The following is a 20948-nucleotide window of genomic DNA, read 5'->3' as shown; positions in this document are numbered from 1 at the left end:
GCAGATGTGATGTATCGTTTGTACCCACAGAGCTCTGTAAAAGGAGGCAGCAGCCCAGCGGGGGTGGAGGTGTGGGCCGGGCCTCACGCTCCGGCTTGAGAGCTCTGTCTGGGATACAGAAGTGGGGATGCGCCCCGATGCTGGGATGCGCTGGACTGGGGGTGGGTCTGCTCTTAGCGGGGGGCCCCCAGCAGGCCTTAGCATCCAGGGAGCCCCTGAATGGTGCTCTTATTGTCTCTAAAGCCTGAAATTTGGGTGACGTCTGGGTCCCCTTTTCCCCTGGGTAGGTTTGGTCTCCTCTTGTGCTCAGAGAGGTCAGACCGTGAGAGATCGAGTGGCCTTCCTTAACCTTGTTACCAGGGGGCTCAATCCTCAGGAATGGGACAGGGGGACACAGATGGTCCTGAGCTTGGCGTGTGGTCCCCAGCCCCTCGCAGCTGGGTAACCCCCATCCCAGAGGGGCTTGGGAGCGCTACTGGTCAGCACGGGGCAAGACCTCGTGTGAACACCAGGCGAGACCCTCGAATTTTGTTTGAAGGTTGTGCTAGAAAGCCCCCTCCTCTCTGCCCTGGTAATGCCGACGAGAGGCCAGAGATCGTCATGGGGACAGGAGGAGGCTGAGACGGGGCAGGTTAGGAACAAGCCCAGTGAAAACGCCGTGAGAGGTGTCGTTGGAGCTGGGCTGCCGTCCCCTTAGGCGAGCGCAGGGAAGTGGGGAGGGTCCCCCAAGACTCTGCAGGTCTCCGCCACCGAGTTAGGGGCTCGTCCTAACAGAGGTCACCTCTGTCTTGTGCTGGGTCCTGTTCCTGCACCCCCAGTGTCAGCGGCACTCGGCCCGGGGAAGCTGAGGACCAGCAAACCGCTGCTACCTGAAAGCGGGGACCCGGGAGTACGGTCCATCCTTTCGTCAAAATGCCCAGGGGCTTCCCAGGTGGCGCAGCGGTTGGGAGTCCGCCTGCCGATGCAGGGAACGCGGGTTCGTGCCCCGGTCCAGGAAGGTCCCACGTGCCATGAGCCATGGCCGCCGAGCCTGCGCGTCCGGAGCCTGTGCTCCGCAGCGGGAGAGGCCACAACAGTGAGAGGCCCGCGTACCGGAAAAAAAAAAAAATGCCCAGACTCTATGTGCCCCCTCGTTTCTCATTCTTTGAACAGATGTAGGGGTGGAGTTTTCCAGATCCATGTGACATGTGATGTCACAACAGACCGAATGCAGCGATGGGAGAACTCGGCCGACATCCGCTAAGCCAGGTCAGTAAAGAGGTCCAGAGCACATGTAAAATGGTACCACTCTTGTCGCCAAACATTTTTGGTTTGGTTTGGGAAAATAAAGTTATTTTTCAGTAATTGTTTTCAGCTTTGAGAAAATATATTATTTATGTTAGTATGTAAGTTGTCTATTACTGTTCTTTTTAAAACGAGTTATTAAATTAATACTATGACATTTTTCTCGGTTTTCATTCCCAACACCGTACACATCAACAGACAAAATCTATATAAACAAAAACTCTTTGGGACCCTCAATAATTTTGAAGAGTGCAAAGGGGTCTTTTTTTTTTTTTTTAATAAAAATTTGTTTTTTGGCCACACGGCACGCAGGACCTTAGTTCCCTGACCTGGGATTGAACCCACGCCCTCGGCAGTAAAAATGTGGGGTCTTAACCACTGGACCACCAGGGAAATCCCCCAAAGGGGTCCTGAGAGCAGGCAGTTTGAGAGATGCTGGTTTAGAAGGTGTGGCTCAAGTTCATCCAGGCCCCAAGGTAGCTCATCTCTGACCAGGGGCCATTCGGCCGTCGGGTGCTTCCTGAGTCCCATTCAGACCCCACCCTGTGGGCCCTGGACTAAAAGCTAAGACTCGAGCTACAAGGCAAGTACAGACAGAAATTCGGGCTGATCCTGAGCCTACATGTCAATCCACAAGTGGCCAGAAAGCCCAAGGGCACCAGCCTTATGTGGGGCACGGGTGCTCAGAGGAAGAACCTGACCGTTCACCCTCCTTGCCCCCTGACCCCAGCAGAGCTGTTTCCCGCCCCATCTCCCTTGTCCAGGAGAAAGCCATCCCCAAGGTCAGTGGATGGGGGAAGCAACGACCTGGTCCTGGGGCTTGTCCATGGCTGGGTGAATCCCCCTCTCGAGACATCCCCAGACCTTGCCGACACCCCGGCCCGGAAGCTCACCCGTCCCGATGAAGTAGCAGGTCTTGTGCATCTTGCCCTTGAAGAGCTCCAGCCCGATGATGGCATAGATGATGGCCATGAAGAGCACAAGCAGGGCGATGTGGAACAGGGGCTGCATGGCCTTGAAGACGGAGTTGAGGACCACCTGCAGGCCTGGGGGCGTGAGGGCAGGGGGAGAAGGACGCCTTAGCCCCCCGCTTGGTCTCCTGGCCCTCCCTCGGAGCCTCCTGCACACCAGGGTAGGAGGGGACCCAGGACTGGGGCGAGGGGGAGGGGCTCTGCCACCCACTGGGCACCCCGGACACCAGCCGGAGCGGCCTGAGCACGCGGAAGGCCCGCAGAGCCTTGGCGTCCAAGCCGGCGCCTTTGCTGCTCATCGGGGCCGCGTTGGTCTGGATGACGTTGACCTGCTCCAGAATCACGGTGAAGACCCTGAGGAGGACGAGAGGGAGAGAAGGTGGCCCAGCGGTCCACTAAGCCTCTGGCCCGGGGCTCAGGGGCCCCGTGTCCCATCCACGCTCAGGGTACCGGTGGAAAGACTGGGGGCAGGCGGCAAGGTACGGTTCATCAGCCGCTAGCAGCTCTGGTTTGGTGACGCCCGTCTGGGGAATTTTAGAAAAAATCCTGAGGCCACGTTCAGGCTCAGTAAGAAGAGCGTCGGGTCCATGTGTGATGGCCACTCTGGGTCCTGGAGGGGGCAGCTACGGTCAGGCCGGGGGCTGAGCACAGCCCGTGGTGGGTGGAGGGTTCCAGCAGCCCACACTCGCGCTCGGAGGAAGGGGGAACGCGGAGGAGAGAGCCCGGAGCTGGTTCTCCGTCGAGCTCTCCTTCACTGCATTTCTGACAAAGCCCCTTTATGGTCCTTCCTGCTCTCAGTGTACTCCGATTGCCACTATCCTTTGAGGTCCATCTCAAGTCCTTCTTTAGGAACCCTTCCGTTGATATCTGAACCCCCTGGGCTGCACCACGTGTGAAACAACGGTGCGCTGTGTGGCCTTGTTCTGCACAGACTCGTGGCCTCCAGCCAGGCAGTCCGTCAAGGGCAGAAGCTGACTCACAGAATTCTCTGTGTCCTGTTGTGCCTAAAGCAGCACTCGGCAATTAGTAGAGAAGGAATATGATTTTTAGTGAGTGGAAGGGCAGCCTAGTGGTTAAGGGCAGGCTCTGGGGCAAGTGTGCCTTGGTTTAAATCCTGGCACCACCACTGGCTGGCTGTGTGACTTTGGGTGGGTTACTTGACTTCTCTGCGCCTTACCTTCCTTAAATGGAGAAAATAAGAGGATTGTTGGGAGAATCAAATGAGATGGTCCATGTAAAGCACACAGTAAGTGCATGACAAACGCTGCTGTTATAATTAGGTCGTGGCTACCAAATCTTATGTCATGGGCTCAACCACGCTCCCCGCCACTCCAAATTCATACGTTGAAGTCCTCACTTTTGGGGCCTCAGAATGTGGCAGTATTTGGAGATAGGACCTTTAACGGGGTGATTCAGTGAAAATGAGGCTGTTCAGGCGGGCCCTAATTCAGCCTCCCATCCTGACCCTTGGAAGAAGAGAGAACTTGGGCACACACCAAGGGTGCGTGTGGATGGAGGAAAGACCACGTGGGGACACAGCGAGAAGGTGGCCGTCAGCAAGCCAAGGAGGGAGGCCTCAGGAGAATCCAGACCTGGCCACACCTTGATCTTGGACTTCCAGCCTCTAGAACAGTCAGAAAATACATTTTTGTGGTCTCAGCCCCCAGTCTGTGGCATCTTGTTACAGGAGCCCAAGCAGGCTCATACGGGTTATTAAACGTCTGTTCTCATGGACCCAAATAACAGGTGCTCAACACAGGCCCATGGAATAAATGAATAGATGATAGTAAAGCATGAGAAGTTTATGAACGTCCAGAAACTGCTGGGCACTGGAGCCACTCACACGTTTCCAGTTTTGTGTGAAGAGAATAAGGAGGGCTTCCCTGGTGATGCAGTGGTTAAGAATCCACCTGCCAATGCAGGGGACACGGGTTCGAGCCCTGGTCCTGGAAGATGCCACAGCCGCGGAGCACCTAAGCCCATGTGCCACAACTACTGAGCCTGTGCTCTAGAGCCCGCGAGCCACAACTACTGAAGCCTGTGTGCCTAGAGTCCGTGCTCCACAACAAGAGAAGCCACCGTGATGAGAAGCCTCTGCACCTCAACAAAGAGCAGCCCCCGCTCGCCGCAACTAGAGAAAGCCCGCGCGCAGCAACAGAGACCCAACGCAGCCAAAAATAAATAAATAAATAAACTTATTTTTTAAAAAAAGAGAGAGAGAGAAAATAAGGAGACTGGCGGTGCCTGGCTGGGGAGGGTGTGAGCCGTGGGCGCCCCCCCCCGCCCCCCCGTCCCCCGTCCCCGGCCCACACCCCTGCACTGCTGCACCTGCCTCCGGGCCCTCGGGCAGCCCGCTGAGCTCAACGGCACCCCTGGGCCTCACTCACCCCAGGAAGACGATGATAAAGTCCAGCACGTTCCAGCCGCTGCGCAGGTAGGCGTCCTGGTGGAACAGGAAGCCGTAGGCAATGATCTTCATGGCGGCCTCAATGGAGAAGACGATGAGGAAGAAGTACTCCAGCTTCTCCTGCAGGGCGAGGCAGTCACACCACGGCTCCCCTACCTCTGCACCCTGTTCCGCCGCTCTGCGGCCCGGTCCTCGGGGTCCCGCGCCGCCAGCTCCCTCCCTCCCTCCCTCCCCCCTCCCCCCGCGGGTGGTCCCTCCCCAGGGGGCCTCTGCTGTGTTGTGTTCCTCCTCCCACTTTGTCTTCTTAGCTGATCCCTAGCTGGAAGTGCCACATGTATTTCCGTCTGGTTCATTTCCTATCTTACGCACTACAGTATAAACTTCATGAGGTGTGGGGGTTTTTGTTACTTTTTTTTAATGACTTCACTTCTCAGGCCTAGAACTGGACGAATGAATGACCGGTCAGGGCAGCCCCCAGAGTGAAGGCCCCCAGATGGCTCTTGTTTGGGCGGCTTTCTCCTCCCTCGTCCTGACGACGCACAGTAGGAGGTGGGGGACGGTCCTCGGGACTCCAGCTGGGCCTCCCGGCTGGTCAAGGTCTTACCTCTCATGTACTTTTCTGTAACCCCTGGCCCACCCCAGCTGCCCACACCTGCTGCGGCCTGCAGGCAGCCACTTAAAGGGCACAAGCACCGACGCGCCAGGCGGGTGTCGGGGGTCCCTGTGCCTGGACGAGGCCCCATAGCTCGGAGGCCAAGGGCTTCTGCTTAGTGCCCCCTGCAGAAGGCCTTGCCCACTCCCCCTGTAGGCCGGCTCTCTCAGCCTCCCATCCTGGCCCGGTCACCCTGCCCCGTCCTCTGGGCCCAGGAGAGAGCTATTTCCGGAGAAGCAGGTCACTCTGTCAGAGCTCCACGCTGACGCCGCTGTCCTTGCAACCATCCCAGCCAGGCTGGTGGCTTCTGAGAGCTCTGCACACGCGCCCCCACCAGCGAGCCGCCCCCCAAGCCTGCCCCGCCTCGGACCGGGCTGCAGCCCTGCAGGACCACAGGAGCACATAGAGAGAACTGGACCACCGTCCTCTGGACCTCACAACCCAAGCCCATGTCACTGTCAGTCACCCACACCCACCCCAGAAAGCCCGCCACCACTGGGCCAGCACACTACAGAGCCATCACTGTATCGGGGCCACCCTGCTAGTGACCTGGAAGAGAATTTACTTTAACTTCCAAGTGGGTAGATGTGGAAAGCAAGGGAAGAGGGTGCCAATGGCTCGTTACTATGGATCTGGTCCCAGAACCCTCCCAACTTGGTATTCAGAGCATTTTCCTGAAAGCAAGGTCTCCCTTTGTATGTTGAGGGGGAAACTGAGGCATATATGGGCTAGGCCTGCTTTCCTTAACCTGGACCCTAATCCCTTCCACCAATTTGTAATTCCAAAGCTTTCTCCTTCCTCCAGAAAACAGTAAGGCAGGGTTAGAATGCAAAGCAACACCGATCCATTCAAGGGCCTGTGTAGGGCCACCGGTGGGAACTGGGGCAATCGCTCCACGGAGAGGCCCTGCCAGGGGCGTCCGGGCGGCCCCTGCCAGGGGGTGGGTGCAGCACGGCCACGGCAGGGCTGAGGGGGCGGGGGTCCATTCCCCCGCAGGGCAGGCTGCCCGGGAGGCAGACGCAGCATCAGGAGAGAGGCAGGAGGCACAGAGTGAAGTGGAGTCAGTGTGTAAATGCCCAAGTGGCTGCCACCCCAGGGGCAAGGCAGAAGTGGGCTTGAGGGGAGGGAAAACAGGGCCCAAAATAGCTGCTGTGCTCACAGGCCGGGCGGCCGGCCATGTACCCGGAGGCCCGCCTGCACCTGCCCCTGCCTGTCCGGCTGCTGCCTGGCTCCCAGGGGGCTTGTCGAGGGCCCTGGGGTCCCGCAGGTTCCGCGGCCCGATAGCTCCCCCGGCCCGACCCTGGAGCTCCTGGAATTAGAGCACACTGCGTGGGAGCCCTGTGTACGCACACCCCCCGCCCCCGCCCTAGGAGAGGCAGGGGGACGTGTTCCTTCCTGTGTCACAGAAACTGTGCCACGGATGTCACCTTGGGTGGCCCCCGAGCCCCTCCGGCCTGGGCTCTTTCCCTGGCTGCCGCGGGCGGCGCTGGCTGTCTGTCCGAGATCCACGTCCTCAGCCTTCCCAGCCCCCACCTCCCATCCCCGCTTCCTTAGGTGCCCCACTCCAGCGGGCAGAGAGAAGCAGGGGGTTTCGGGCACTGCGGTTCTCCTGGCAGCTCTGTTTCCCTGGGTGAGTTCCTAAGACTCCGTGAACCTCAGTTTCCTCGTCTGTAAAACAGAGATGACGACTGCTCCCTGCCTGAATCAGCGGAGGACAGGAGACCGTCGTGTGGGAGCGTCCGCCTCGCCGGGCCCCTCCCGACGCTCGGGGGGTGACAGCCTTTCCACACCGCGTGCTCTGGTTCTCGCGGAGCTGTGGTCCGAGGTCTTGGCTGGGGGCGGCTCACGGGCCTGGGCTCCGTCCAGCCCACCTCTAACCCAACCAGACACTCCCTGCCCCAGAGCCTGCTCCTCCGAGGGGTCTCTGTCTTGTCCAATGGCCCTGAGTTGCCCAGTGGGGACACCCGGGGTCTTTCCGGACCCCTCCCGTTGCTCTGCCCTGGGTACCTCCACCCACCCAGCCCAGGCCTTTCTGCACCCTAACATTTGCTGGATCCACCTGCACTCTGCACCGGCCGGCCTGTCCCCCAAACTCGCACAGCCTGTGTCCCCACGCCTCCCCACCTGCACGACCCCCTGACAGCCCCCGTGTGATGTCCAGGCCCCGGCTCTCCCGCTGCCCCGGTCCCGGCGCCCCTGTCCACAGCGGCCCCTCTGCCTGTGTCCCCAGGTCCGTCACCCAGCCGACCTGTCATCTGCCCAGATCCCTCTGAGCCCCCAGGGCGAGCTCCCCCTGTGTGGCCCGCAGTCCCCGTACCACTGTGCTGCTCTCCACCACCCTCTGCCAAACTGCAGCCCCCCGAGACCACGAGCGGGGGCCCCAAGAGCGGGGATGCCGCTGGTTTCTCTGCCACAGGACGGAAGAGGTGACATTCCCTCAACGGCAATGGGAGCTGGGTGGGGGCCAGGGGCACCCGTGGGCAGCTTCCCTGAGTCTCTGATGCTGGTGGCTAAGGCGGGGCTGGTGGCGGGACTCCCCCAGCCCACCAGGCAATGGTGCTCACCCTGGGCACGGCTCCCCTCCCACCCCCAAAGACCTCCGGGGCTCAGGGCTTTCGCCCTTGCCATTCCCTCTGCCTAGAAGGTCCTTCCCAGACAGCCCCACAGCTGCTGTCTTCTTTCTTTAGGACCCCAACCCCAAAGTTGCCAGAGGCCCTCCGGACCCCTCCTCCCCTCCCCCAGCTGTCTTCTTCCCCTGCTTGGGTTCTTTGTCAGCAGCTGTCACTGCTTGCCGTGCTCTGCTTCTCTCCTTCCTTTGACTGTCCCCCCCGACCTGAATGTACAGTCTAGAGCCTTTGCTGTGTCACCGGCATCTAGAACCACGCCGGCCACGTGGGTGTCTGATGTGTCAGTGTCCCTGGCGCCGACCCACTGTCGTCACCCTGGGATGAGCGACGTAGAGGCTCTGAGAAGCAGCATTTGGGAGCCATCAGAGCGACGTGCCACACCCTCCAAGCACGTGGGTGGGTCACAGACCAACGTGGGCTGTGAGTCCCACCCGGCACAGGCTGTGACACGGTCCCGCGTGGGAGGACGGCTGGTCAGCCCATGGCTGGATGAGATTTAACCGCGACAAAGTGGTCTTTCCTCACAGATTGGCTGTGGAGCTCTGCTCTGGGCACACAGTACTGCCTGGCGCACAGTAGGTGCTCCGGAAGTGTTTGTTGAATGAATACACAATGGAAAATTTAACCTCTGCCGCCACATACCTCCAAAGCAGGTGTGGCCTCACGATCTCTATTCCCGAGAAGGGATGCTAGACCCCAGGCTCTGGCTCCAGAGCAGGGAAGACGTGCCTGCCCCGGCCCCCCCCGCCCCCCGACCTCGAGGGAGGACCATAAACCTGTCTGTCTCTGAGGCGAGGGCTCCGATACCAGCTCCCTAGAAGGAAGGACCTTAACTACCAAACGTCCCTCCACAGACAGGCCTCTCACTGGGCCCCTGGGGCCACGCTTGGCCGGAGGTGGACCTGGAACGTGACCCTGACCCACAGGCTTTGCACCTGCTTCTGGGGGCGCTGGAGCCAGACCCTCCCAAAGTCCTGGGCTGGAAACAGCAGGGCTCAGGCTGCATCCGCCCGGCTCACTGCCTCTATTTTCGGGCTGAGTCCTCTCTCTCCAAGGGTCAGCCACCCTGGCCCGACGGCTCACCCGCCCTGGCAGGCCCCGGGCTCTGTGGGGAGGGGGTGGCAGTGGGCTGGCCTCAGTCTCCCTGTCTGACTGCAGAGGGGCCGCACTCCTGCCCCGGGCACTGGGGCTTGCCCGACAGCTGGCCTGGACCCCAGCCTCCCCGCCCCCCGCAGCCCCTTGGAGGGCTCTGGGATCTGCAGGGTCCACAGAAAGACCCTAACAGGCTGGTCGGGGCAGGGCTGCAGAGAAGCCACAGGCAGCTGTGGTCACAGGTCCTGGGAAGGCGGCCGGCCCATCCCAGGGCTGAGGCTCCTTCCTTAGGGTCAAGGCACTGTGACCTGTTAGGACACAAATCTTACTGCGGGGCGAGGGGAGTGGCATTCCACTCTATCTGTTAACTCTTTAAGGCACGTCTGCTTCAATGAGCCACAGTGGGTTTGTCTGAGGGTCGGGGAGCTGGTGCCTGTAGGGGGTGGCCCGTGGTGGTCCCCAGAGCCAGCGCTCGGGGCAGGCTGGTGGGCACTGCTGCCACGAGATGCTTTTGCCAGTCAGGGACTGTTTCCCTCCTGGCGTCATCCCCTGTCTCGCCCCTGAAGCAGATGCTGGGCCCTGTGCCTCGGTTTGGAGGCAGGTCCCGGATGGTGGTTTCCCAAGGCCTGACCCTGGTGTGGGAGGCATGGTGGAGGCGTGTCCCCAGCAAAACAGAGACTCACCGCAGGGTTTGGAGGTTCAAGGGTAGATCGACCTTGGGCCTGCTTCCCCACAGCACCCTGAAGATGTGGCTGGGTCTGGGGGAGGGGCCCTGAGGACCCCTGAGAAAGCAGGGTACGGGCTTGCCAAGGCCTCCTGCTTCCTGAACGTGGAGACGGCGGACGGTGGCCTGGGGAGCCACATGGCCAGAACAACACGGCCTCGGCCTGGCTGGGCGAGGCCCTACAGCCCCTGCTTCTTGGTGCTGCCTGAGACCCGGGGCTGGGGCCGCAGGATGACCAGAGAACAGCCCTGACTGAAGAGGGATGTGGGCTTAGGACCCAGACAAAGTTGGTTTCTAGGAATAAAGATGGTACCTCTTGGGCACCCCAGTGGTGGGTTGAGCTTCCCCCCTGCTCTGCTGCTTTCCCTACGTGCAGCTGAGGGAGGTGGGGCTCGGGGGGCAGTGGGGCTCCCGCCCACCCGCCCCGACTCGGCCCACAGCGTCTCGGGGAAGCTGGCCTGGCGGCCTGTGACCGCACCGCCCCAGGTGTCCCGGGCCCTGGCATCTGTCTGCATGACCACCTGAGCCTCCAGGTCTGGAAAACGACCTGCTGGAGTGAGGGAAGTGGCTATATTTATCCCAGTGAACTCTCACCCGAAAGGGTGCGGTCTGAGCGGGCTTCTCCACCACCCTGCCTTCCCCCCGTCTTCCCACATGGAGACCAGCTCCCATGGGTCCGGGAGGGTCAGGCGTGTGGGGCAATCCAGAAAAGGGAGCCAGCGGAGCTGAGGGTCACAGAGGAGGAGCCTCTTCGTCTGGGGCGGGGTGGTGATGGCGGAGGAGGGAAAGCGGGGAGCCCACCTGGGAGAGGGTGGGAGATGGTACTGTCTTGGGTAATCGTGGTGACAACAGCTCTGGGTCCTTAAGCTTGTGTGTCAGGCCCTGTTCTAGCCACACACACAGAGTTCATCCTCACAGGGACCCTGAAGGGGAGCACTCTTACCCCCATTTAACAGATGAGGAAACTGAACCACAGAGAGGTTAAGTAATTTCTCCAGGATCGCTTCTGAGTGGCAGGGCCATAATGTGAATCCAGGGTCCGTGGCCTCAACCACGCCGTGCTGGGACGGGGAGAAAGGGCACCCAGGGACCCGTGGAGGGGCTCATCGGAGCCTGTCCCTCGCCCCCCAGGCCTGGGCTCGGAGGGGCTTGGCTGTGGGCTAGGAGTACTGTGAGGGCAGAGAGGGGACAGAACGGCCACCTACTCCGCCATCCCCGTGTGCCTGCCAGACACTCGTCACCACGACGGTCCTGGGGGCACTCTGAGTCCCCTCGGTGGGAGAGGGCAGGCTCCGAGCGGGGCCTAAAAGCCAGGCTCTCCTGTCATTTTGCCAGAAGCTTGTCCGGTGGCCCCGGCTTGGACGCCTGTGCCCTGCAAGTCCAGGGTCTCTGACGGGCCAGGCCAGAACTGGGGTCCTTCCGAGGGGAGGTGGAGTGGGCGGTGGCCTCAGCAGGCACATTCCAGACCCTAAAAAAAGACAGCGCCCTGGATGCCAGAGGCTTAGCCAGCAGCAACCGGAGCCCCAGGAATGTGCAGGGGCTGCGGTCTGAGGGCAGGCGGGCTTGGGAGGGAGGGAGGGAGGGAGGCCCCGGAGGAGAGACAGGCCCATCCAGTCCCGCCGGCCTCCCCGCGCCTGCAACACCAAGGCTAGCTTGACCGTGCTACCAAAAATCATTTAGAACTCGGAAATCAGGCGCCGCGTCCTTGTGGGAACCTTTGCTCACAGGTCCGGCCAAGGAGTCTTTCGTTGTCTAGGGCGGGTTTCTCAGCCTCAGCACTCCCCGCATTTGGGGTGGACAGCCCTTTGTTGGCAGGCGCGGGGCTGTCCTGTGAGTTGCAGCGGGGGAGGTGTAGCAGCATCCCGGCCTCTGCCCTCTAGACGTTAGCGGAGCTCAGGACACAGGCTCCTCCCCAAGTTCCAGGCGCCGCCCAACGCCCCTCCCTGAAAACCACTGACCCGGGGGCTGTACCTTTGCTTGAGTCTCAGGATTCTGACCCCGAGAAGCACAAATGGTTTCTGCCTGATAGAAGCCGTCATCCCACGGCCACACTTCCATTGCCCTGTAGCTAGCCCAGTGTGCCACCCGGCAGGCAATCCTCGCCTATCACTTTTTCTCCGATAGCATGGATTCCTGTTTCTCAAATTCTCTTTGAGCCAACTCTACCCTCCTCCTTGTTCCGTTACCCGTTGAGTTAACCTCTGACATGCGTTCCTTCTATATTTTAATCAGTTTTTACTTTTAGTTTGTGGGCGAAGTGATAGATCGTTTCTAGCCTGTCCCCAGAACTGGTAACTCTGATCACGGCTCTTGTTTTTCCACGTGGGCTGGCCCAGGCTGGAATGGAGACCCTCCCAAAGGTTTCCTTTAATGAATTCAGTCAGGGAGTCCCCCAGGAGCAGGGCTCCTTCTGGCCTCAGGGAGCAGGTAGCCCTTCGAGGGGCAGAGCTGGACTTGCAGGGTCCTGGTGTGGTGCTGGTCTCAGCCTTCACCTCCCTGCCCTTCGCTGGCCCTGGGGCAGCTCAGGGTCTATTCCATCCTCCTGCTTCCCTGACCCACGGTGCCCCTTTGTGACCGGAGTCCCCAGCCTCCACCCGGCTGGCAGAACCCTGGGACAGCCGTGTTAGCCACTGGTCCTGCAGGCCTAAAGCAGCCTGCTCTCTGGGGCAAGGAGGGGTGGGGCTGGATCTCAGCATCTGTCCTGGCCTGGACGGGCAGCACCTCCACAGTCGGCAGAAAGTGGGGTCTCACGCAGGGAGGGGCCGGGGCCTGCTGTCCTGGGACCCGGCCTCCGCAGGCCACTCCCCAGGGAAGCAGAGACCCCTCTCCTCCTGTGTCCCCTTCTGATGTCCAGGGAGCCACACCCAATGCCCCACCGAGGGTACAGGTCTGCCCGCGGCGTCCACTGGGCATGCGCTGTGCCTCAGTTTTTTCATCTGTAAAAGTGAGAAATAGTGCTGCCTTGTGAGGCCGTGGTGGGCATTCAGGGGGACAGTGCACTGAGAGCCGTCAGAGCAGCGCCTGGCATGGGGCAGGTGCCCGACAGCCGAGGATGAAGATGATGATGGTGATGATGACGATGGTGATGATTGGCTAGAGGATGGGGCCGGGGGCGGGGTCAGGAAAGCTGTTCAGAGGACTTGGATGTTGGAAGGAGAGGAGAAGGGTTAAAAAGATTGGGGACAGGTGGTGGGGGGGTGAAGAAGAATTTTTTGTCTGAAATAATCCTTTGGTCGTAGCTGCTAGGGATTATACCCTTTGACTCTGGAACAACCTGGGGGCTCTGTGACCAGGGGCTTTGTGGCTGGGGAGCCCACGCTGAGGCACTGTGACCCCCGCATAATAAAGATTCCTTGTGTCGTTAGACAACGTGGCATAATTTATAAGGGCTTGACTCATCCAGAACCTTCTCTGAACTTTACGGTGTTATCCCCCTTTTACAAGTGAGGGAACTGAGGGCACAGAGAAGTTAAGTAACTTGCCCAAGATCACACAGCTGCAGCTCCAGAGCCCATCGTCTGAACCACCGTCAGCTTCTCCAGCCAGGCAGGGGGCGGGGGGAGAAGGAGGAAAAGGCTCCCCGAGGGCCCCCTGCCTCCCGGGGGAGCTTGTTCCCAGGACAGGTGTGGAGGCTTCCCTCCCATGAGCGAGGGTGCCAGCTGCCTGGAGTCTGCACACCAGGCCCCTGTGGGAAGCCTTTCTTGCCCCCTGACCTTTCCCCCTTCACCCCAGCTAGTCTGCAGTCACCCGAAGTGAGGGAGCTTCTGTCGCCCAGTGCTCAGACCTGCAAATCTCCGTGCTGGGTGGACGCAGGCCTCTGCACCTGCACTGTGGGGGGTTGACCTCGCCGTCCCCCTCCCCCCGTCCAGCCTGCTCCTCCCCCAGGAACGCCTGTCTCGGAAAGCGACACCACCATCTGCTCCGTCACCCTCTCTGAAACCCGAGTGTCACCCCCGCCTTCTTCCTCCCCTCCCCCATGCTCTGTCCCCACGCCCATCAGGCCCCGAGTCCACAGATCCCCCGTCCTGAATCTCCCACTTCTCCATCTTCACCGTCACCTGGGCCTCAGCTCCACTGGACACCACTTTCCCTGCTTCCGCCCCCCCCACCCCGTTCTACCTGATGGCCTGAGAGACGCTCCAAATCCCAGCCCGTCTCTCCACCTCGTGCCTCCAGCCCTTTGCCCACGTGCCCCCTCACCCAGAGCTCTCCTCCTGCGCGGCTGCGACAGCCTCTCCTCCGTACCCCACACTCATCTGCGACCTGCTCCAGGACTGGCCGGCCCAGCACAAGAGGCAAGTGCACGGCGCTTGTTCACAACTTGTGCCACTAAAGGTGCGGAAATGCCTTCCTTCCACGCTCCCTTTGTCACCCTATCATGGTGGGGTTTATGGCCTATTTAGTGTTTTGAGGAGGGTGCAGACCCTCCCAGGCACCTCCTCTCCGTGACCCAGCGCACATGCCACCCCCAGCCATGCCCTGGCCCTTCACACGGGCCCAGTGCCTCCACCCAAGGTGGACAGGCCTCCCCCAAGGAGACTCAGAGCACCGGGAGGGAGGAGGGCCAGAAGCCGGACCCTGCAGGGCTCTCTCTGAATGGGCCATGGTGCTGTCAGCCCAGGCTGGGGACAGCCACCTCCATGGCTGTCCTGACACACCGAAGGGCACGTGTGCCAACCCTGACGCTCCCAGGACCACGCCCAGGCTCTTCCAGGTGGCCTCCCAGGGGACTGAGCTGAGCGTCTGCTCTCAGAGACAGGGGAGGGGTGGGAAGTGACAGAGGCAGGACCACGAGTGAGCCACGGCCCTGTGCCCCATCCCCGTTGAACTTCACTTACAAAACATGGACTCAAAGATGAAATTATCAGATGTTTCGATGCCATGACCCCAGAGCATCACCCCCTGAGCACAGGGCCCTCCCGAGTGCAGGTCACACCCCGTGAAGCCGGCCCTGCCCTCCAGGCTCAGGTCAGACATGCCATCCGCTGGGGCCACCCTGACGCCCCCGTCTCACTCAGGTTCTCCTCCCGGACAACGTCTAAGTGCACCCAGACCTTGCATGTTTCCCATTTCATTTTAACTGCTTGTTTGATTGATTGGATAAATTAATCTCTGTCAAGATGGGAATTATGTCTGTTTGGTTCACAAGTAGGTCCCCTGTACGTGCCAGGGATGTAACAGGCACACGACAAATATCTGTTAAATAAGTAAGAAAGTTAGCGCAGAGTGGGTCCTTGGGCCTCCCTTCTCCCAACCATGGTTCTGTTGGATGACTGGGGGGGGGTCCCAGACCTTCCTCAGATTCCTACAAAGTGGCCAATAGGGCGACGAAGAGAGGAAGCCCCCATCTCCCTCCCTCCTGCTCTAACTGCCCTCCCTTCCCTCTTGCTGGCTTTTGTGGAGATCGAAATATAACTACAAGGAGAAGCGGGGAGGCCTCAGCTAGGAGCTGGCTGTGTGACCTTGAGTATCACCTGCCCTCTCTGGGCTTCACAACAAAGGGTCCCTCACCGATCAGCAACGACCCACCTAGCTCTGACCTTTGACGTGATGGTCGTTACTTTGGGAAGGTTTCCGGTCCGGTTCTGCCAGGGAACTCATCACCCTGTCTCTACGAACCCTAGAACTTACCCAAGACTCCATCACTCAGCCCACAGGCCAAAGGCAAGCAGACAGCACCGTGTGAACTTTTTAGGGTAGCCGTTTTGCTTCAAGATGGCAGGCGACATACCCGCTAAAGTCTGATTCTACACCTTCAAGGAGGGTGGAGTTTCTTTCCAAAATAGTCAACTTCTTAAGGAGTTGAAATGGAACCGAGGCCCCCTGATATGAAGTCCTAAAGGGTGGAGTGGTTGCAGGGCCCCCCTGGATTCCAGAGCAGAGACAAGGGACCGGCCTCAGGGGGCCCAGCCTCCGAGGAGCACCGCCCCCGCCTGCCTCACCGCAGGGCCTGCCGGCTCCGGCTCCCACTCTCCGAGCTTTTCCGCTTATAGCCAAGCACACACTTTGAATCCCAGCTTCTCCCCAGCTCAAGATAGATTCCTATGGAAACCAGTGCAAAGCAGAGGCAGAAACAGATGCCACCCTTCCAGGTCCCGGACGCATGCGTGACAGTTCTCCTTCCGCCCACCCCGCAGAGTTAGTGCAGGAAAAGCGCGCTGAAAGGGCGTGTCCGTCGGCCTGTCCCCTCAGGGGCCTGGTAAATGCCCAACACCTCCAGGGGCTTCCCCAGGGACCCTCGTACCGTCACCACACTGGTGGCACAGCTATCCAGGCCGGGTCTGAAAGTCAGAGCCCCGCGTCTGAGACCCTGGGAGAAGACGCGTGCATGGGGGTGACCCCCGAGCCTCAGTTTCCTTGTCTTGTAATGGGTCTAATAACGTTACTGACTTCATGGGGGCAGTTACAGGAAGTGATTAGCACAGAACCTGGCATCCGATAAGCACCTAATAAACACCGAGCATTTTATTGTGATCTAGCTCTTGGGTAAGTCCGTCTTTGACCCCCCCTAAGCCTCAGTTTTCTCATCCGTAAACAGAGTGAGCTGGGGAGGAGCCAGGACAGCCTGGTTCTGGAAAGCCCCTTCCAGCCGCGGCCTTTTCTGGCCTGTGGACTTGTCACTGGTGCCGGTGTGAGGATGGTGTGGCTCTAACACATGTGCTCTCTCGCCGTCAGGCCATCCCGGAAAGGCAAGCCCCACGGAAGCACGGTCCTTCCGGGTTACAGCCAGGGAAGGGAACTCGGCATTCAGCCCCCATCGTTGGCCCTACAAAGCCTCAGTTTCCACATCTGTCAAATGAGCCTAGTTTAGGGGCCATGGGGAGGACGACGTGGCTTACTGGCGCAAGGAGCTCAGCACAGTGCCCCTGGCACAGTACTGATATCATGGAACCCAGCCCGGCCAGGTTTCCCTGCAAAGCTCTGAGCCCCTCAGCCAGTCCTGCAGGTGGTGGGGACGTGGGGTCTGTATCCTTGGGGGCTGCAGCTCCAGTATCATCTACCAGCGCGCAGCCTGGGCGGCAGGCCGGCAGGAGGAAGGGAAGACCCCTCTTACCAGGCCGAGGTTCAGAGCGCTGCTGTCGTCCTCCGGCATGGGCAGGTATGCGGCCAGGGCCACACAGTTGGCGAAGATGGTGAGTAAGATGATGGTCTCGAAGGGTCTGGTGCAGGGTTAAGGAGAGGCCTCGAGTGAGGCGTGGGATTCGTGGGATTAAGGGGAAGAGCGCACTGGGGCTCTGTCTGGACTGACTACAAGGCCAGGCTGATGGGCCCACGTTGCCCTCCTGCAGGGCACAGACGGGGCCAGGCTCCTGTGGGGCACCCGCCTCCCTCTCCTCCAACAGGGAGCGTCCACTGAGACGCTTTGGGACCACGAGGCTCTGGCTCCTGGCTGGGGGCTACTCAGCCTCAAGGCCCGGGGAGTCTTAAGCCCCCGTCTCAGTACCGATCCCCCCAACCCCCCAGCTCCACCGACCACTGCTCTCCCCGCTCGGCGGAGCCACGGCGAGACACGCCGTGGCGTCCTCGCAGAATCAGCAAGGGAGGCTGGGGCTGCTGCGGCCTGGGCTAAGCACCCCCGGGAAGCGGGCCGGGAGGGATGAAACCTGGACTCTGCAGCCTGAGGAGGGGACGGTAACCGACGGTAACCGACGGCATCCGTGGTCCCAGGGCCACGCACCCACCCACACAGGCCCTGCCAGCCATTTTCCGGAGGGCACTCCCACCAGGCTCCCTGGATTTGCTGGTGAGTAGCACAGCCTCCGGGGAGGCTGACCGTTACAGGGCGGCTGTGGAGGGCACTGAGGGGGAGAAGCGGGGAGTCCCGAGCTCTTCGTGCGTGGTTGGGGGATGGCTAGAGGGAGACCCCACGCCCTTCCCAGCCACCTTCCTCTGCGGTTTGAAGAGAGGCGGCCTTGGGGCAGAGGACTGGAGAGGGGACAGGATGCAGGCGAGAGACACGGGTGGGGAAGTCTGCCCCCGACCCCCAGACAGGAGGGCACGAGGCTCCTGGGTGCCGCGTAGGGGCAGGGCTGACTCCTACCCAGACCTTCCAGCTCCGCCTGGGTTTTCCTTGTCCCTGCGGCTCCCTTACTCTCCTTTCTTCTAGGGAACAGCTGGTGGGAGCCTGGTCTTCCAAAACCCTTCAGAAGTATTTCAAATATGCCCGAGCAGCTCACTCAGCCCCCACTTGACAATGGCCTCCCCCCTCTGCATCTCCTTCCTCTCTGCCCCAAATAAGCTGGAAATTTTCATCATTCTTCCTCGCAGAGCTTATGCCAACGTAGAAGGGGGCTCATGTCCCTGTGCCCACGTGGTGCCTCCCACCCAGGCCTGCTGTCACAGCAGAGCTCGGTGCAGGCCCATCTCTCCTCCCCGCCCTGCCCGCTGTTGCCTCCTCCCACCCCAGTCCTGTCCCATAACCCAGGGAGGCTGAGAGGAGCCCTCGACGCTGGGGACTGGGGATTTGGGCATACCTTCCAGCACCTTCCAGAGACACTACAGAGGCACTCAGGCTGCCTCCAGGACCTGGGCCTCAGCCCCGGGGGCCCCTGCTCCTCGGTTGAGGGCTTCCTTCGCAAAGGCTCCCTGCTCCATCGCCAGGCCCCGGTCTCCGGCCCCCCAAGCCTGTGATCTGTGAGCCCCGCTCCTCGCCTCCCCTGACACACACACACACCCCGCGCAGCCCCTTGGCCCTGAAGGATACCTCCATTCCACGATGCTGATGCAGGCCCTCCTCACAGGGTTCTGGAGAGTCAAGCAGAACAAGGCCCGCGGCGGCCTGGGCAGGACCTCGGGAACCGGCTTCTTGGGCTGCTTCTTCCTCAGGCCCTCATCCTGGGGCGAGGACGGCTCCATGGCTCCCGGAGCCTCAGCCTCTCCTGCTCTCCACCCGCTGCCCTCTCCTCCCCGAGTCCCCAGTGCCCCTGCCTTGGGGACTGGGTGGCTGAGCCCCTGGGCGAGCCTGCCCTGCTGAGCCAGCCGGGGCGGGCCAGGGATCGCTCTCCCTGCTCCCAGCGAGTAAAATTAGCCTCCACGGGCTCTCTGCTGCCCAGCCGAGCTCCCGCCGCCAGGCAGCTGTCATTCCTCCCCAGTCCAGCCAGTGACAGCCCAGTATGTCCCCAGGGAGGCTGGGGGTGGGGCTGGGGGCTCACACATGGGTCTGGGCTGGGGCAGAGGGAGACAGGATGGAAGCTTCAAGGCTGGGGCGACGGAGAGCTCACAAAGTGCTATGGTGCCTCAGGCTTCAGACTAGCCCCTTGGTGTCAACATTCAACCCACCCCTCCCCGCAGGCCCAGGACACTGTCCAGAAAGGGTGCTGGGTGGTCCAGCTCAGTAGGAGTCCACAGCCCTCCCTCACATGCATGTCTACCTGCAGCCATCAGGCCAAGATCCTCCACCCTACGCCCCGTGGGGGGGGCTCCTGGCTGTGCCCACCTTTCTCCCCGCCCCCCCCCCCCAGCCTGCCCCTAGCTGTGCAAGGGGCGGTGTCTATCTCTGGGGCTCTGTGCCCTCCCCGCACTGCCCCTGGCATGTACTAAGCTCTCTGTAAATGTTAGTTGAATGCATGAGCTAACAGAACACCCCACACAAGTGCTTGAGTGGGAAGGAGACAGGGGCGCCAGGGAAGGGAAGGCGGACATCCACCCGGGAATCACAAAACCCAACGTCTTTATTTAGCCCCGTCGTGCAAACACAGCGCCGGTACACCCATGCGGTCCCCATGCCCACAGAGTACAGTCTGAGGGGGGAACACGCAGTCCTCACCCACCCCAGGGGCGGGGGGAGGGGGGAAGGAAAGGCCCACACTGGGGCGTGGGGTGGGTAAGGCCCTCCATTAAGGAAGCCGGAGGGCACCACCAACGCACACACTCCGCCGCCTCCTGGGCTGAGTGCACGCTGAATCTGGCCTGCGCCTCTCCCTCTGGGCTCCTCTGGGGGGCGGGGGTGGGGGAGGTGACAAGCAAGTCCTCGAAGAGGACGCTGGCGTCTGAGGCCATCTAGTGGAGAGCAGGGGCGTGGCGTGCGGACCAGAGCAGACTCGCCTCCTGGGCTGCGCCCGTGGCCACGGAGGGCGGAGCAGGACCTCCACGACCGGGGCACCTCCGACCTTCCCTGCGCGGGGCTGAGGCCCAGTCGGAGCCCGACCCCGGGGTGGCCGGCATGGACGGGGCGCGCGCCCTCGCCGCCCCCCGATAGCCGCTCTGGCCTCTCTCGTGCCCCCGCTGGAAGGGACGGGGCCGTGGTGGCGCTGGCGGAGGGAGGGTGCCGCGGACGCTTGAGCACCCCGAGCCCGGGCGGCCCCAGCCCGGTCAGTGGCTGCAGTCCTCCGACTCGAAGAAGGGCGAGGAAGAGCAGCACGACGGCTCGGACGAGTCGGGCGCCGGGGGGGCGCGGCCGCGGGGCTCGCGGGGCCCAGGGCCGTCGGGGGCGGCGCGCAGCAGTTCCTGCAGGTGCTTGATGTAGCGGATGGCGGCGCGCAGGGTCTCCACCTTGCTGAGCCGCTTCTCGGCCAGGGCGCCAGGCAGGTGGCCGCGGAGGCGCGCGTAGCCCTCGTTGACGCAGCGGACGCGCTGGCGCTCGCGCTCGTTGCGCTTCTGGAGGAAGGCGGGCTCGAAGGGGTAGTGGCAGGCGCCCAGGGCGCCCGGGAAGGGCGCGCCGGGGAACGCGGCCGCGTAGGCGTCGCAGTAGGGCGGTCGGGCGGCGCCCGGGTACAGCAGGAAGGGCACGGCGCCCAGAGGCTCGGCGCGGGCCGGGGTCGCCGGTCGGGGAGGGGGCCCGATGCCCAGAGGCAGGCAGCCGGGGGGCGCCGCGGGCCGGCGGGCCGCCAGCGCCCGGCAGAAGTCGTCGTTCATGGTGCCGCGCGGAGCCGGACCCGGAGCGTGCCCCGAATCGCCCCGACTCGGGGTCTGCGCGCCCTGCCCTCGGAGCGAGTCACATCGCCAGCTGCGGCTCCGGGCGGCCGGACTGGTCAGGGCTTCTTTTCGCTCTGGGAGCAGGCTCCGAGGTCCCCCTAAGGCGAGCCATCGCGGCAGACCATGAGGCCTCTGCAGAGGCTCCGCGGGCACGTCTCAGAGCAGCCGGCAGGGATGTGGGGTGGGCGCGGGCCTTCCCAGGGCGCAGCCCTGCGGCTCCAGCGGGCCCCGCGCCGGGGTCTTGGTCCTCGCGGCCCTCGGGGTCCCCGGGCTGTGC

The 20948-nt window shown here is 61.8% G+C and overlaps 2 protein-coding genes across 2 annotated transcripts in view; both read right to left on the bottom strand.

The window, feature by feature from the left end:
- CACNA1S (calcium voltage-gated channel subunit alpha1 S) overlaps positions 1-18613 on the bottom strand; it is a gene marked incomplete at both ends in the record, with an annotated part of 59928 nt that extends 41315 nt beyond the window's left edge. Inside the window, 5 exons of the mRNA XM_082834399.1 lie at positions 2178-2330; positions 2467-2609; positions 4643-4782; positions 16812-16917; positions 18462-18613. Coding sequence (XP_082690525.1) covers positions 2178-2330; positions 2467-2609; positions 4643-4782; positions 16812-16917; positions 18462-18613 — 694 coding nt within the window. The remainder of the gene's footprint in view (positions 1-2177; positions 2331-2466; positions 2610-4642; positions 4783-16811; positions 16918-18461) is intronic.
- A 1455-nt stretch (positions 18614-20068) lies between these two features.
- Positions 20069-20611, bottom strand: ASCL5 (achaete-scute family bHLH transcription factor 5; the record flags this gene model as incomplete). The annotated part of the gene is made up of 1 exon (XM_082834398.1): positions 20069-20611. The coding sequence occupies one exon, from the start codon at positions 20609-20611 to the stop codon at positions 20069-20071; it is 543 nt and encodes a 180-aa protein (XP_082690524.1).
- Between the last annotated feature and the right edge of the window lie 337 nt (positions 20612-20948).

Source organism: Leucopleurus acutus (genome assembly GCF_964270905.1).
Source record: "Leucopleurus acutus genome assembly, chromosome: 2".
Lineage (NCBI taxonomy): Eukaryota > Metazoa > Chordata > Mammalia > Artiodactyla > Delphinidae > Leucopleurus > Leucopleurus acutus.
The sequence above is the reverse complement of the archived record's forward strand: the minus strand, read 5'-3'. Positions and strand labels throughout refer to the sequence as shown.